The 18,295-nt window shown below is 36.2% G+C and overlaps 1 protein-coding gene across 2 annotated transcripts in view; it reads right to left on the reverse strand.

Moving 5' to 3' along the window:
- The window catches only part of DNTT (DNA nucleotidylexotransferase), a 152,480-nt gene that overhangs the window by 91,003 nt on the left and 43,182 nt on the right, over positions 1 to 18,295 (reverse strand). The window contains exons 3-4 of one of the 2 annotated variants that reach the window (XM_071564031.1): positions 15,479 to 15,587; positions 1,721 to 1,800 (exon numbers count right to left, since the gene is read on the reverse strand). In XM_071564031.1, the coding sequence (XP_071420132.1) occupies positions 1,721 to 1,794 (74 nt within the window). In that variant the 5' untranslated portion in view covers positions 1,795 to 1,800; positions 15,479 to 15,587. Of the gene's footprint in view, positions 1 to 1,720; positions 1,939 to 15,478; positions 15,588 to 18,295 lie in introns of those variants that run through there. The other variant, XM_071564030.1, reaches the window with a different exon arrangement.

Below are 18,295 nucleotides of genomic sequence, written 5' to 3' on the forward strand. Positions count from 1 at the left end.
GTAATAATAGCACAATAAATCACTCCATAGAAACTGTTATCACAGAAGTCTCCAATGCATAAACATACTATATTTTTAAAATACTGAATGTACTATACTTCAGGAGTACGAGCGCTGTAATGCTATAGCACAGGTTTTTAGTCTCCATACAGTGGAACCTGAAGAGCAGAGCCCATTGAAAAGAATAAATGCCAATTTCTTTTATTCTAGGAGATTACAAATGTAAATTAAGTGAATCTCCATTAAATTTTGTTTTGTCTACTATTATTTAACCCTGCTACGCCCTCCTTTAATTAAACTGTCACATCTCTTGAACAAAAAAAAAAAGAAATCAGTTAGATACATAGAACTTCTGCTTCCTGTGGTTTATTTCACTTCATATAAAATATTCATATGTAATGTATTTATGTCAAGCTGCAGATCTGGGAACTTTGCCATCACTATCCTCACAGCAGCAGTTTTGCTGCTGTGCTCCGGTTTCCTCTGGTACCTGTACAGCTGTGTATTTTTCTTGGCACACAACATTCCTCTGGCATTTTCAAAACCAAAAATCAACAGTTAAATAGTTGCTTCATCCAGTAGCAGCTAAGCTGAAATTGAATATAACACCTGCCTCATACAACTTACAGAAAGTCTGAAATAATGACAATAAATATTGACAATATCTATCTGTCAAAGCAGCCCAGATAAAGCCTCTACTTAGTCCTCAACAGACTGTTATTGTCGGATTCAGAACATCACAATTTACTTCTTTTTCCCCAGGAATCCAATTAGTTTTGTACCAGATGCTAATTGCCTGCTTCTGTTCAATACCTACCCAAATCTTGCTTTACAAATTATTTCATCCTCTCTTTTTTCTCAGGCTTTCAAAGTAGATGGGATTGAAAAAAAATGGTGGAAATGAGCTTTTATAGGGGGGACCCAGTTGTATACTATCACTGTACAGATACATGATCAATACTTGCTTTTCCTTCAGCTCTTTAGAGAACCTACACAGTAAACAGGGGTTTTAGAAAACTGCATAATCACAACTAGCACTCACATAAAGCTCTGTTTGGAGGAAAGCTTCCTTCAGAATGAGTTGGCTTATTGAAACACCACTAGACAAATCTGCATCTGGAGTATATTTTCAGTTTAAAATACCACATCTGTGGTGTTTTACTCCTTACCTTTTTTTCTCCAATGCTCTTCCAAGATTTTACAAAAGGGTAAGCCAGAAACTTTGAGACTCACATCAGGGTATTACTAAAAGTTTAAATACTATAATACCAGTAAGTGTTGCAGAGAAATACCCACCTCAACTCAACACATTCTCCATTCCTGTATATTTAATTCTTTTCATTTTAGAAATTGGCCATAAAATTTAGATTAATTTTAACCTGACTTCAAGGGGGACATAAACAATGGCTGAATTAGATGAGCTAAAGACACAATTCATATGCAGACACATTAAAATTGACAGACTTAAGATAAATTAGAACCACAGTTTTTAAAAGTGAAAAATCAGAAATTTTGCTAAGGTTGTGCTCTCCCTGCCCAGAAGACAATAGAAAAGAACCACTCACTAGGAACACCCACTGAAATCCTGAATCATCGTATCATGGGAAGAGCAAAAGTACATAGACAAAATTTCAACTACAATCACTTGTATAAATGCATTCATTAAATCAGAATGTTTCAAACAGCACTGTTATTTCAAAACATACAAACATTTTCCTACCTTAGCTCACTTTCTACTCTGAAACCTTTTCTTCTTGCCAACTCCATCAAAAACATCCTTCTGGTCATTCCCATCTTCCTCTGCATAATAAAAATTACAAACTTAGTGTATTTTATTTCATAACTATGGGAAAGTTCTGGGGAATGTAACCCTCTCTTCCTCTTCCTGGGAGAGATTACAGCTGAAGCTTTGATCCTATCCATGATGCAAAGGTGGAAGTGCTTTCACTTGGGTAAAATGAAGATAAGTTCTTTCTGCCAGGCAGCAGCTGTATTTAATGTCACCACCCATTGAAGTAATTTTCTTGTTTCCCCTGTGAAATCAAAAACAGGTGCTACACAAGCAGAAACATCACTTGCTCTCTACCAGCTGGGACTTCTTGCACAGAAATATTCCAGACAGGTGCAAAAATGCTTTAATTCCTTAAAACAGCCATTGCCTATAAAGACTAAATCCAAATAATATTGATCATAGTAAAACCATCTCAAAATATCAACCAGATTCTTCAGCCATTTTAATGGTCCAGTTTCATCCATTTCTGCCTTCAAATCTTTTCTGAATCTCCCTTTTCCAAATCAGAGAGCACATTAATTCTTTAAATTACATTCAATTTACTAAAACAAACAAACAGAACCAAAAACCAAACCCATTCTGCCTATTTTTATCTAAGAACTATGCTTCAGAATACAACTAAATAACAGTATACAATTACCTTGTACAATACTGTAGAATAGCCCATACACTTGTTGCTTCTGTGTAATTAAGTGGATTTAAAAGGATTTTTTCTTAGGAGAGCAAAATAAAAAATAGATTTTGAAATTAAAGTTACAATAAAAGAAGTCATTTTCTGTTTTGTTATTAAGGCAAAGAAAGTGAAATCATTAAAATTGTGTTTAAATATACCTCTGGCACGCATTGCCAATATTGCTCCCTACTTTTTGCCCTGCAATGCACTTCTATCTGTGGCAGTTACAGAAGTGGAAGCATAACTACTTTTTTGCTTTTAAGCACCCAGTGGCCTCCAAACAGCTACAGAGGAGATTATGGAGGCCATGTACCATCCTCCCCTGGACTATGGGCTTGCCACAGAACTGCACTAAAGTTTGCTGCCCACATCATGCTGGATCCAGTTAAGTATGTCCCTGAATTTCCATCAGAGCAAGGTGAGTGCAAGCAACCTGGTTTACAGCATGTGCATCTGTTTCAGCACAAATTTACTTCAGTGGTAAATATCCCCCTTCCCATGTCAAGATGGATTTTTATTTTTAGTGTAGCAGAGAATTTGGATTTTACCAGTCCTTCAGAACACATCAAAAATGTTATAGCTTACAATTCTCATTGCTCGTGTTCAGGAAGAAAGGTGGAAAAACCCCTGCCTAAGTCAGATCTATCAATTTTATTTTCAATCATTTTATCACAGACGGGTATACTACCTGAATTCCAGGAAAATTAATCAAAACATGTTTTCTGCAATTACAGCCATGAGTTTAAAATTAAATTATAAAAGTATTACAGACATTTCCCAAGCCCTGCAGCTCTTACTGTTTCAACTGTATTATTGCCGATACAAAGAAACAAGTTTCATCAAAATAGAAACTAACCATCAAAAATTAATATAGAGCTTTCAGCTCTGGGGTCTTCCTGAGGCCATGAAGAAAATACATACATAGTGCAGTATATAGATTAGACTCCATTCATTTCTTCCCTTGCCTAAGGATAACCCAGAAGCCAAAATATCTATTCCTTTTTTAGACTCATAACATTGAAATTGTCAAAATAAATCATTTCAAGGTTATTTTGAAATTATATGAGATATTTTCATAGGAACTGGAAAATGGACAAGCAGACATTAAGAGGCTTAAGCAAAAGAGTAGCAGCAAGGAAGAAAAAAATTAATAGTGATGGATCTGGTATTAAGGCTGAGCAAACTGTTTCAGTTGTTCCATGTCTTTTTTCCAGATTACTTATGAACAACTGAATACGGGTCACTTCCCTGTTTAGAGCTTTCACAGGCTTGGTAAAATGCTTCATCTCAAGCTCTACAAGGAATAATGTATTTGAGAACAGATTCTTTACATATGTTAAACAAAGTTTTATTTTATGTTATAATTAATTCAGTGCTCTAAAACATGTAAATATAATTTTCCCCAGTGTAACATCAATATGCTCAGTGCCAGTAAAATCCTTCTGGCATGAATAACAAGTTATTATTCCTTTGTGTTACTGTTATAAGTCTTAAGCCAGATTTTCAAGGGTATTTAAGTGCCAAAAAGCTGCCGAGACCTAGTGGGATTTTCAAAATATCTAAGCAACCTAGGCACTCAGCTCCTTTGGAAATCAATTTCTGGCTTTGAACCTAATGCAAAGAGATTTTCTCTAATAAACACAGTATAATATGAAAAAGTCTCTGGCAATGATGCAATTTTCCTAAATGAACCTTCTAAAATTAACAGGACTTCCATATCCCAGGTGAGTGAATATCCTACTCTCCTATATTACATTACAAAATTTCTGACAGTACCAAAAAAGTAAAATATCCATTAGTGAGCAAATACAGTAGAGAAAAAACATGTCTCTTTTATGACAATGGAAAAGTATCCTCTTATCTGAGTCATGACACCACATATGATTAGTGGCCTAAGACTGCAGAAATTTTTCTGCCTCATTACAGTCCCCTGGAATTCAGAGTATTTCACATCCCTGAAGAGGAATCCAGAACAGTTTCATTTTCTTGCTGTGGACCAGTTTTGCACACTATCAAAGGCAAAAATTGATACATACACAAATACTGATGGACATTTAAGTAGACATTTTTCATCACTTGTGGATGTTGATGCCAACAACAGCATCCCAAACTGCCCCCAAACAGTGTCTTGTACCACATCCTGAAGCCTAGAGTACTGATCCAGCTTCAAAGGGGCTTTCTTTGGGAGGACAAGTGCAGGAACACACAGTTTCTGGAAAGTACAGTTCAGCTTCTCTGAATTTCAGCATTCACAGAGGCTTTGACTGCACCTTGATTATTGTCAGACAGTCTTTTAATGCCCTGCTTTCACATGAACTCACTGTAAATATTTTATAGAATGTTACTTGCCCATTTCATGTAGCTTTCATTCAAAGAATGGTGAAAGGTGCTTTTTAATACACCACTGCAATCTGTTAACCTTCAGAGAAAGCATCTCTCAAGTACTATCAATAAAAATCAGAGAAGTGATTGTTTGGATAATTTTTCATTTCACATAAGTTTAACAGCCTCTCATACAAAATAGTTTCATGATGATTAATTTTTCTCATCTTTTTCAATTTAAAAATTTAGTAATTTAGCTTTTTCCAATGAACAATTTCAGGAGAATTTTTAATCCTCCTGAGATTTGTTTTTGTCCAGATATTTCCATTACTTTATTTTTGTTTAAATTCTGGCTTTCTTGGATGCTAAGCATTCCATTTGCTGTTTTTACCTGTTCTACCAATCTCTCAGTGCTTAAAAACCATATGGGAACTGCTTTCCCCGATTTAAAAATTACTTCTCCAACATCCCCTGGTATAGTCTCAAGCTTCACTAGGGGCAGTTCAAGTTGGACATTAGGAGGCATCTCAACACAGAAAACGTGATTAAACAATGGAATGAACGGCCCAGGGAGGTGGTGGAGGCACTAGAACTGTTTAAGAAAAGACTGGACGTGTCACGCAGTGCCATGGTCTAGTTGACAAGTTGGTGTTCAGTCAAAGGCTGGGCACAATGACCTCAGAGGTCTTTTCCAACCTAATTGATTCTGTGGTATTTATGTTCTTTGGATTACTAGAACATTTTCAGGGGGCAACTCTGAGATATACCTGCTTGAATTATTCACATCAAATATGATAAACTCCATAAGATGGCCACATAACCAAGAATTTTTAAAAACTGATTAAATCATAGTGTGCTTTGAATCTGCTTACTTGATTTTGTAGTTGCTGTCATCAATGTACAACACTTCTCATTTATATGGTCAGAATAGCTGCTTGTTATTTTTTCCTTTTTTAAACTCTCTAATTGGAGATAAAAACCTGAATAAAAGTAATTTATTTAGCAACATCTCTCAAATCAGACGAAGACCCGACAGCTTGTTTAATTTACTGTATGCACAAATATTCTAGAAAGAGTTTGTTCTTCTAAGCCCTTTCTGAGGAAACTAGGAAAGAGCAATATCATAGTGCTGAATAATTAAATAGAGCAAAAGGGTTCTCCCTTACAGCATGGGGAAAAGTAATTGGTGACAAATCCTGGCAGGAGCTACTTCCTGCTCACATCAATATGCCTATATTCCCTGGAAACTGTTATTTTCACTCTTCAGTCAGTCTCTCTGTTCAGTAACAAGGTTTACAAATGCTCTCTTTAGTTATTCTGCTTATAGGAGCTGCTGCTCCTTGTTGTGATTGTTATTGGACTATTCTTTGATTTTTTTTTTCTGGTGGTACATCAGCGGTTTTCTTTATCCTGGAGTCTCACAAGAGCTTCCTGCGCCTTTCAGCAGCAAGCTGAGACATATCTGCATAATCCCATCAATATACATGGTCCAGGAGGTCATCTGACAGTTATGCATCTCTCCCAAACATAGTTTACAAAGGCAAATCTGTCTGGATATTGAGTACCATTTATTTAGACAGTAACATTTATCTCATTGCTAGTATTAAAGACATTTCTATTAATTAAGAAATACCAAACAACCTTCCGGAGATGAGAAGCTACACAATGGGGTTGCATGGTCTATGTTTAGGTACCTGTAAAGACTCTTCATCTCAACAATGACCCAATAATGTTTCTGTGAACATTTCAGAAACTTTTTATATAACTATGCCATACTATAAATTAATACAGTTGTAATAAAGACATCCTCTGCTCCTTTGGTAGGACACTGTAAATAAAATATCTAAATTGTTCATCTATCTTTTAACTAGTTGTTATCAAAGTTACCAGGTGGCAGAATTGATGCACCTTGCAGTAAGACTGTGGTGTTTCTAGATCTGTTTACTCTACAGAATATATTAACAGTAGTATGTGTGAGTTATATGCCTTCTACTTTTACAGATTGTAAGACATGATGCGTTTAATAAAGATAAATGTACTTAAACCAAAGTAATGGAAACTGGGAAAAGGCTATTGCTGTCATTCAGAAAAAGTCTATTGCCATGATTCACAAAAAACTTTCAATTATACACTCAATTTTTAGTAGAAAGCTTCTTTGGCTTGCACTTCCCACATCATCAAGCTGAGGAGATCATAAGACCAGGTAATATAAAAGAAAGAAGTAAATAAGAGTAAGTACCATACATAATGTTGTTGCAGAGGGAAGAAAAGCTAGCGCATAATATTATGCAATATGTTCCCTTCTCAAAGTTTAGGCAAATCAAGCCAAGTTTATCTCACTTTCTGGCTATTGAGCAAAAGCAACAGGTAACAACTCACAGCACGGTGAGTCCTGACAGAGCTCTTCCTGCACACTCCTCTGAAGTAAGCTGGAGAAAAAAGTCAGAACCAGCATCACAGAAGCTGAAGGAATTGCTGATGAGGATTAGACATATCTTTGTGTTATCTACAGAGAGAAAACAAAACAGATGTTCATCTCAGTGATGTGTTGTGAATTCTGCAGGTGAAGGAAAAATCAATTAGAAGCCTTTTTTGTTGTAGAAATTTGAACCGAAGGAAACTGAAAAGCAGAACGGCATAGAGCAGAATTCTCACCTTTTTGATTTATTGAGGTTCAGAGTTCCGCTAATGCAGAACTAATTACAGCAGAAGTAACCTATCTGGGTAATTAATTCATAGCAGAAAACTTAGCATTATCCAGCAGAGGTTTTTAACCCAAAACTACTCTTGACAGAGTTTCCATAAAAGCATTGTTTCCATTTCTTACTGACTGGAGTATCACAAAATACTTACACGTTTTTTATTTTGCAATGTGCATTTCAGGGCTCTACATTAAACTACAATGAAGGGGGTTTTTTTTCTACTTCATAAAAATTCTCCAAGCCACCAGTAATTCTTTTTCCAGGCTGTCTCAAGATTTGCTTCCCTTGTTTCATCTTGCAGAAAATTCAATATTACTAAGTCAATTCAAAGTTGCAATAGCCGCTGGAAACCCTACCCCAGTGTTTATTTAGCTATGAACACATGTTGATCTATCTTTATTTTAAAAGACACTGGTACTACACATTTTTGAGAAAACAGCCTTTAGAGTCATCTTTCTGACTCTTTAAATGACAGATGCAAGTCTCGTGCCATTATTTTATGATGCACACCTGCTTATGAGAAAATTCCATCACAAGTTTTAACACATTTTACATTATTCAAAGAGATAGGATAATTCCACCTAATTGCAGTCATTATATTATGAGCTTTACTCCTCTTTCATGTGTTTACTGTTGCACAGAGGAATCAGTTTTGAGAAATGAAAGTTAATTTCTTTCTATGTGAAAAGTCAGACTCAATGTACTACCACAAAACTATTAATCAAGCTGGTAATTCAGTATTTAATTGGCAAATCACAAGATCACACCATACTAAAGAACTTCACCTGAAAGTTTCAATGTCTTTCTTCCCATAAGGTTTCCTATATGCTTCTGGTTTTCTGTTCCTATGCTAAACTAATTATTATCATATATTATGGAGCATGACAGCAGGAAGGACATAAAGCAGTTAAATACTGATCTGTTACAACAATTTACTCAAAGTTTTACTGAAAATACATGCCATTTTTAGTCACTTTGCATTTTGTGATGTTATTAAGGACACAATTCAAGAGGGTTTTTGCTGTTGGCAGATCATTGCGATGTTTACCATGCATTAGAATGTCATTGATACAAGCATGATAAACAAAATAGAGGCAAAATTAGTCTGTGAAATTGTGTTATATGTGGAATTACAAAGTTGCAAAATCAGGTCAATGTAGAGGAGAGAAAGGCCTAAATCCTGAGACAATGCTAATGGTTACAGAGAGCGGGTACCAGAAGGTGCCAAAATTATCATAGAGTCAAGCAAAATTACAGCTCGAACAGTTACACGTAGTAATTGTTGGGGCAAACATTGTTTAGCAAGCCTTTATACATATTCTCTTCACTACTCACTGGTCAAAACCAACAGACAACACAACACAGCCCTGCCAGCCTTTGTGGTGAGTTGCACACACTCCCTGTGCTTCACAGCAAACCACAGCAGCATCACCTCCCACCACCTCCACAGCTGCGCTACCCACAAGGGTGGTACAGCACAAACACCAGAGCAAACAGGCAGCACCACAGTGCAGAAGGGTAAAGTGAGGACACAAATTGAGGAAAACTGTTTAAAAGAACTAAGAAGGAAGAAGTAACTGTCTACTGCTTCAGTAACAGTTCTACTTTGTGTGTTTGGATTCATTATACGCTTCCAGTATTATTTTACGCTGCTTGGAACAGCAATATATTAATATAGAACATTCATTGAGTAAAAATTATTAGGAAAATAACAGAAAAGTAAATTTATAAAATTAGATTACTAAATACCCAGTACACAACCCTGTCACTCACAACTCAATACTGTACATTTGACATCAAAGCCTACAACTCAGCCTGCCTCTAGTATGTCTGAGCCAAAAGAAGTCAACTGCTGCACCTGACTCTGTAAGCCACCAAGGAAAATTTGAAAAACCTTGCTCTTGTAAAACTGGGGCAAACAGAGGTAAGAAGAATCAGCTGAGAAGTTATTTCATACAAGAGTAAACCCAGTTGCTTTACTACTTACTTTTTCAAAAGGCTGTAGAGCCTCCTCAATCATCTCCAGAGCAAGCAAGATTTTACCAATACATTAAAGTAGTGATTGCTCAGGCTTTCTTGTCAAATTTGAGACTATTTTCTCATTACAGCAATGACTGAAGGTCTGTCCTGTTGCTGTCTTTCCCAAGAAGCCACATTTAATAGACCCCTATTTAAACGAATACATTAAAAACACTCAACCTAAGATTGCTTCAGTACTACAAATAAACTAGATACACCTGAATAGTGATATATCATTTTTCACGCTAATTCATGCTGAATATGCCTGAAAAGTAGTCGACAGTCTTCCCATTCCTCACATTTCAAAATAGGCATATATGTAACTTTAAGCAGTTTTTATTTTCACAAGTGACTAGAAGCTCCAAACTCATTCACCTTCTATTTAGATCACTGCTTTCCAATCTTTTTCAGCTATGAGAACACACAAGGATTTTCCAGCACAGTCCTAAGACTCAAAGACAGCAAGCTAAAACCCTACATATATAAGAAAGCCTATGCTGCAAACTCTTAACCAGCAATCCTATGACCCCCAGATATATGTCTCTGGCCCCACAATCTTTTGAGATATTGTCTTAACTCTGTACCTGAAGCATAAACCTCAGCCCATCTGTATACAAAGCTTGAACTGATGAACCACTTTTATTCCAACTCTAAATACAGCAAAATAATCAAAGCAGTGTTGACCCAAAATCAAGGGCAATGGCTTCTGCAGGAACTGGTAACATAAGGTTAGGATTATGTTTACACCAAAATCAATGCTCTTAACATGATTTTACCTCCTTGGCCATGATATTTTGTTTACACTTTAATAAAACAGGATGATGTCTTGGATCAAGGTTACAGCTATAGCCGAAAGACACAAGAGGGAACAAAAAGGGATTATGGTATATTCAGAAATATATACTAGGATTTAAGTTTGGGGTTTGTTTATCCAGAAGAGATGTCAAGTATGGATACAAACAAGAGCAGTAAGAATAACCTTGGACTTAGAGTACCTAAGATAAGAAAGCCTAAATATGGGATAAGGGTCAGATAAGGGTACAGATCAACAAGGTCAAAAATCTACCCTTAGATATCAGAATGAAAGGGGCCAGCAGCCTCTAGTTATTATAAGTGACCCAATATATCCATATCAACAATGAGGTTAGGATATTCATTAGGTTTGGGAAAACAAGGCTCATTTGCCTGCCTTTTTGACTAAGTCTAGAAAAGAGAAAATGGATTGAACACTGATGCAAGCAAGGGTCTGCAACCTGTGCTTGGGTTTTGGCTAAAAGGAAATATTTTTGAACATTTTGAACAGGTTAAACCTTTAGAGTTCAGAGTTCAGCAGAGCTAAGCATTAAATGCAATATGATCCCATGGCCTAAAAGTACTATAGGATCAGCGATTATGGGCATACGGACAATGTTCGGAGTCAGGATTGCTGTGATTATTTATCCACATTAGCAAATGGATTATGGTTAATCAGTTGCTGTGCAAATAAAGAAACTTTCCTGTTTGCATAAGAGTTTTAGGTGTTTGGGTTAACAGTGTCCAACAGATGGGAGTCAGACCTGACTCAGAAGAAGCCATCAGGCTTCATTTTGTGGTCATACAAGCAATAATTTCCCTCTGCTGGATTCTCAGCCAACCTTTTGCACCTCTTCTCTACTTAATCTACTCTCTTTTCATCACCCTGTAAAGTGATCTTATTAGGCCTCAGATTAAATACAGTTCTTGGGCAAATCAGTGCATTAATATAGGCAAGTGCAGTTTACGGAATGCAGAGAAGGTCATGTGGTATAGGAGCGCAAGTACATAAAGAAAGTGGTTCTGAACAATTGCTGAAAAAATATTTGTTTGATTGGAAAAGGCAAAATATGGTCCACAAAATTAAACCAAAAAGCTAAAAAAAATAAATCATCACCTTATTCTGCTTGTTACATTTACTAGTTTATCTAAGTTCTTTAAACACTGAACCCTAAATGAGCATAAGCAACATGAATCCCAGAACTATCAGTTCCATATATTATGTGTTGGATCTCTGGCCTTTGTTAGATTTTGGTAACAGCACTGAACAGTTTTTGGGGTGGAGGCTGTTTATTTGGGGGCTTTTTAAACATATGCATTTGTTTAAACAAGTGCAAGAATTCCTTATACTATGATCTTGATTTTTAATAGTCATATTTTGACATATCAGGACTAGCACCTGGATTGGTGGCAAAGTTTCAAACACTGGAAACTCTTTATCAAGGCTGGATATTTTTATAAAGTATATGCTTTACTTCAATCACAGTCATAGGATAAAAAACAGCACTTTATTTTTTTTTACGTAAGTCAATTTCTGGTGTGCAAAAGGTCATGTTCTGTGACTGTTAGTCATTTGCAACCTTAACTCCTATGAATTTATGAATCTATTTGAAGGTTTCATGTAAAAGACGACCAAGGTGAGTGCTGTGATTTCTACACTAAGTAGTTTCCATTTTCATTCCTGGTTTAAGGCCAGCTTCTGGATTATTTCTGCCTCAGCTAATACAACTGAAACTTGAAAAGATGTCAAGAAAAGACTTGTGTTTCAATAAGAGACTCATCTAAGGTTTTCAGAAGCCTAAATAAGTAAACAAGAATTCAGGAAGAACTAGAGAAGAGTGGTGCCTTTTACTACACAACTGGTGCAGAAAAAATGTGCTTTTAACATGTGGTGCATACACATGTATCCACATCTCACTTCTATGAATGTTAAAAACATTTTCTCTGTATTGGGTAGGTCAAATGCTCAAAGCTGAAAACATTTATCATTTAGTTGGTACCACTTTAGTGGAGACAGCAGTCATCTATCAGCAAAGATTCAGGACAGTGACTTTTTCCTGAGAGGTTCAGAAACAGAGTACATTAACCTGGGGCACATTTTCTTTCCATCCAAATATTTATTACTAAACCATACAGGAAAGAACACTATACTGTAGTATTTTACATAATGGCTGAATATGTTAAATGCCTTTTTAAGATATGACAAGTCCAGTCTGATTATGCTTATTACCCATCACAGAAACTTTGGTAGTATCCAAAGATGTTTCTTCAAGGGATTTGTTCCAGATATAAACTCTTCTGGACCTAATCTCATCATTTTAGTTGCAACTTGTAAGCCAAAAATACTGTCCATAAAATGGAAATACCCTTTTTAAAAGCCAGATTCCAGGGTTAAATCTTGCAATATTTTATCCAGCAAATAGTTGAACAGGAAACTGAAATGAAGAAAGAATTGTTCAGTGAAAAACTTACTTAAACAAAAAGGGATGAAATTCCTACATGAGAACAATTCTGTGCTAAGAACAGCTCAGCTAAAATCCCAAGTTCCTGTGATCACTGTTTTGGTGTGAAAGGGAAGGAATGCCAAAATCTTAAATCTGCTCGCCTGAGAGAGGGGAACTACTGCTCCAGACTGACAACTCCCTCTTTCCCCTAAAACCAAACTTATTTCAATAAAATAATCCTTTCAAAAATGCAACAGTTGCCTTTGGCTCATTGTTAAGATGTAAATTTCAAAATTTTGGCAATTCTCAGAGATGGTTTGATAAAGGTTTCCAATACACTGTTGACAGATTTCTTGAACCTGACTTGCTAAAGCATAAAAATATACATGAAATGTCTGTGTTTAATATCACTTATTCACAAATGTCTAACTCAGAAATCAGTATTTAATCAATCCAAAAGTGAAGACAAAAATTATTAGGCTTTTATCAGTGGCTGTAGATCATCTTCAAATAAAGGCTTCACTAAAGACCTCATTTCAAACTGAACAAATATAAACCCTAAAATTATATAATTGGCAAACATCTATTCACCAGAAAGTGTATCAAAGTCAGAACTTAGCATATCCTAATACAGCTTTTGATTACAAGCTGATGTATGCACATTGGGAATATCAGCCCTGGCAGACAAGTGAGCAAATGAGAAGATGAATCTGAGCACTTTAACACTTATCTCCCTTTCACATACTGGTCACACTAAAAAGTGAATTTTGAAAACATTTTCCAGAGTTAGTACAATATTTTGCTTATAAAGGTACAGTGAGAGGCAGTTGCAGACCCGTACAGAGCAAAATTTTGTATTTGTTTTAGTTTCACTGCTGGCAAATTGGGGAACATTAGCATGTCTAACTTCAGTATTTATGACTTGCTTAAATTGTGTAAATAGCATTTAACAAGATGATGAAAATTTCCAAATAAAAGGCAAAGTATATCATTTTCTTTCAAAGGCATGGCATTACTCTACTATTGTTTTCCACACAGAATTTGCCAGGATAAACTAATAGTCAACTGTCATGTTAAGCCCCCTTCATACCAAGTGTCAGTTATCAAAAAACCCCCAATCCTGTATCTTGTCATTAATCTGCACTGGGTTTTATCCACAGATCTCAAAACAAGCCAATGAGCTGCCAACTATGTGACAGCTGCAAATGTCTCCTGCATGTAAGTGTACTGTGGGCTAGATTCTTATCTCAATAAAAGGTAACAGCTGTAACAATAAAAGGTCTTATTGTAAACACCATCAACATACTGTCTATGGTAAAATTACAGGTAGAACCCACATAAATATAGGAAAGAAAGTAAAACAGTAATTTTGCATGTGTAAATGTTCCAAATTTTACTCTTTAATTAACCATCCAGTCAAATAAATGAAGAAACTATTACACTCCTTTTCAAGCAACAAAAAAACCCCACCACTCCAATTTTGAAAGCTAATTATACTGGTTCTGGCTCAGTAAGACATTTACTATTTGATTTTATGTATACATGGGGTGACAATTATTTTGAGTCTAAAGATCTGCCACACTCTTCTTTTAGGCTATTATTTTTCATTGTCAACAGGAGTTGATGAGATTACCTGTGGTCTATTGCCTTGCATTAGAGCTCCTGCTTTCAATCTGTCTTCCTGAGCACTAATGATTCAATGTAGTTAAATACTCCCCCTTATGGTCTGTTACCACATGAACACAGTGCTTTATGTTCCTCTTTAAATGCTAGCATCTCCTACATGCACTGTATATATATCATCAGAGTTAAGACAGGCCGATAGCAGTACAACCCATCTTAAAAACTGTTTCACTGAATAAATCTGTGATACCAGAATTTTGCAGCTGCTGGTTGTCACTCATTGCTGCACTTTGAAATTTGTTTTTGAGCATCGTTATTAAATTTCAGAATAAATATATGAAACAAATATATAGGAGGAGAATTTATTATGTCAGGATTGGCTGACTAGCGTTTGGCTCTTATTGGGATTTACTCTGGACAATAAATACATCTATGCCTTGTTGATAGGAGATTTGCCACTGAAGTCAATTATTTGAAATCTCATTAGTTAATCCAGTAAGAAATGAGTGTGGCACAGTGAAATGAAATATCATTTAAATGGCATTCAATAAATTTTCCTGAAGACGTGGAAAAAACTGTACGGTATTTGTATGTGGCCACTGACACCTTCACTCAATGTATTTGATGAGAATGACTTTCACCCCTGAGTACACTACTCTTCCCTCAACTCAAGCAATCCATTTCAAAACAGATTTGCCACTTCATTGTGTTACTCTTTCAGAAGAAAGCTTTAGTAGTCAGACGTTATATAAGATCAGCTGCACTAGATTACAAGCTATTCAACTTAAAATGCCTTTCTTCATTCAAAGTCTTCCACTGATTTTCTTTTCACTCTACCCTTGACTGAAAACACACCGGGTATCTCACCTGCTATAACTGACTGTAATACCTTATTCCTCAGTGCAGTTTGTGCTACCATACACTCCCTGTATGACTGTGTCCTCCTCACGCTTGGTGAGGGAGATACGAGGCGGGGGGGAGTATATTGATATCCTTATCTGCAACTTTATTCAAACAGTAAAATGCATCGATCCTCTTCACTTCTTTTTAACACCAGCTCATCTTCTCAAAATGTGCTGAAAAACATTTGTTAACAGTGATACAATTTCACCTCCTTTGTGCTGTGTCAGTCCAGGAAAGTGCTCTGTTCTCTTGCAAAGTCTTCAGAATTCATCTGGGAACTTCAAAGAACAGCAAGCACTGACTTCTCCCAGAAGATCCTGTAACGTTAAGCAAAGCACATTAAGGATTAAGATCCTCTCCGGAAATAAACAGCACTTCATTTGATTCAAGTTCTTCTCCCTGAACTTTAAATGAATGGTTCTGGGGTCATTCTGACGAAAAAGCTCGCTAAAAGGCATCCTTTCTGAAAGTGCTTTTATCTTTGCTTACTCCATTTATAAAAGTGAGTGGGTTTATTTGCGATGGATTTGTTGTTTAGATCTCTAAACAAAAGAGTCAGATTAACAATTTTCTATGACATATTTTTTAAGTATGAATGTAAAAAAATATTTAGAACATTTATTAAAACAAAGTGTGTGAATAGTGCAACAGATAAAATCATCTGGGGAATGAGACAAAAACCTATTAAAATCCCCTCACTAAGTATTCCATTCAAGAAGTTCTGATTTTGCTTTCCAAGTTTCCAAGCAATGCCTTACAAGAAAAAAAAATTCTTCTATAAGGCTAAAATTTTGCAACAAAGTCTTAAAGAAGGTGGCTACCTTCTGAAACAGGGAAGCTTACTTAACATTTCTCTTAAATTCTACTATTATGAAGCTAGGAAATATCACTGAGGAAATTTATATGAAATGCTAAATCTCAACTTTTCTCTTTCTAGGATTGATGGTATTTGAACAGTCTAGTTTTGTAGGACAGATGTTCTACATGCAGTTGCACAGAAATACTTTTAAGAGTCTTTCAAGCTGGAGTTAATAGTGAAAACTAGTTGTAAAGGTATTTTCTTACTAGTTATAGGCAGTACAGGCAAGGATGTTTGTGTTAGAGGATTAAAAGTCATAAACACTAAAGCTCTGACTTTCAGACAGGGTGTGCAAACACAGAAAGCAGCTTCTCCACAATAGAATCACTTTATTGTTGAGATGCTTTTAATCTATCAAGATGGGGACAACACCCCGCTCCCAGAGGCAATGTGCAATCTGATGGCAGACAAATTGACAGAAACTCAGGAAAGGCAGATAGGCAACCCTTGTGACTATATTGGCTCACGTCAAACAGAAGGGTCTGGTTCTTTTTTTTTTCAGTCAGCTTTCCATCAGTAGCAGGGTGAATGACATTCTTTCAGAGAGACAGCAAAAGCTGGCCACCACATGCCTCTTAGGATGTTCCTTGCCTTCTCAGAGATTCATAAACACACTTTGTGCAGAAGCAATGTGTTTCAGCCTGCTTTGTTTGACAAGCAAGTATCTGGGCTCTCAAGTTTCCTGGGATACAAATAAGAAATCTGAAGGAGACTAATCTAAGAAAACCCTCACAAATTTATTGCATTCTTTGTGGCCTTTCTGTCCTGCTGTTCTGCTCTTACAGAGTGTTGACTCACATGGGTTTACATGCTGTGAGAAATAGCAAGAGGTAAGAGAGTTGAGTGCAATTCATCTGTTATGAGAATGAAAAGGAAAATGAAAAGAATTATTTGTAGTATCATGAAGTTCCTGATCTCAGTCCATCCAGAGCAGAACCTCAGTTTCTAGCACTTAAGTCTTTAAATACCTCAATTTTAAGACTTCACTTGGACCTGCAATTATTGCCCAAGTCTTGGTAGATAAAGTAATGGGGAGGAAAAGTGAGGAAGATCCCTCAGTAAAGAACAAAGTTATTTAAGGAATAAGTGATTGTGGGGCTTTTCAGATATAATCTTAAAATTACATAGTAGTTGTTATCCCTTATATGCTCTTGAGCTTCCTTTAAAACCAGGAACAAAAACATGACTCTAGAAGGTGATGTAAGTATGTTGTAAACTATCAGTAGAAATTCAAAAGCTGGGTGGGCTGGTTAAGCCACATTGATGGCACCATTCCAGTGATGCAACAGGGACACTGGATCAGAATTCCTGCAGCACATGCTGGGATGGAACATTAACCCTAAACAATAAGATAATTTCTGTAAATCCAACTACGCTAAAGTTAGCCACCCAAGTCAACAGGAAAGAGCAGAGACAAACTACATTAAATAATTTCTAATGTGTTATAAGCTATGAGCCATTCCATTTCACTCTGCTGATACAGGTATATCAGGGTCAGTGTGTGCTCTCAGCATTTGCACTCATGTGCCAGTCATAGGCACAGCATATGAAGAGCCTTGGTTACGAACTGGGGCACAGCTGACCAAGGGGAGAGAATTGCCAGAGAATTCAGTTGTTTGCTGTAGTTCCCCAATAACAGAGAGATGCAAAATTACAAGCAGAAATAATAGATCATGCTCCAGACAGTGACAAAGGGGTGACAAATGAGGCATGGGATGTTATGCAGAATATGTAGGTTCCAGAGGACAAAAGTCATCACTGCATCATCTGATTTGTAACTTCTGACTTCAAAAGACAACCATATCAGAGTCAAATCTCACTACTTTGAAGGTCAGTGGTGAGGTTTTTATCAGCCTGACATTTATTGTTGATTTTTCTCTTAAGTTCTCATTTCATTTTAATAATAAAGGAACAAGGACATGAAGGTTATGAGTAAAAACCTCCCACTGGCTTTTCATAAAATACTTGAATCTAAAGAGACTTCAATTTATCAGGAATGCAGGTAACATTATAAAGTTCTTATTCACATCATACATCTAATCAACTTTTGAAAACAGGCATGGAATTCTAAGGTAGGGCTGCTTTTGAGGTGTTCAAAAACATAAAAGAAGCATATAAAAACTATTACAGTAGAGTGCAAATTTTTGTGTTCAATTCTACTTTTTC

Source organism: Pithys albifrons, chromosome 9 (assembly GCF_047495875.1).
Source record: "Pithys albifrons albifrons isolate INPA30051 chromosome 9, PitAlb_v1, whole genome shotgun sequence".
Lineage (NCBI taxonomy): Eukaryota > Metazoa > Chordata > Aves > Passeriformes > Thamnophilidae > Pithys > Pithys albifrons.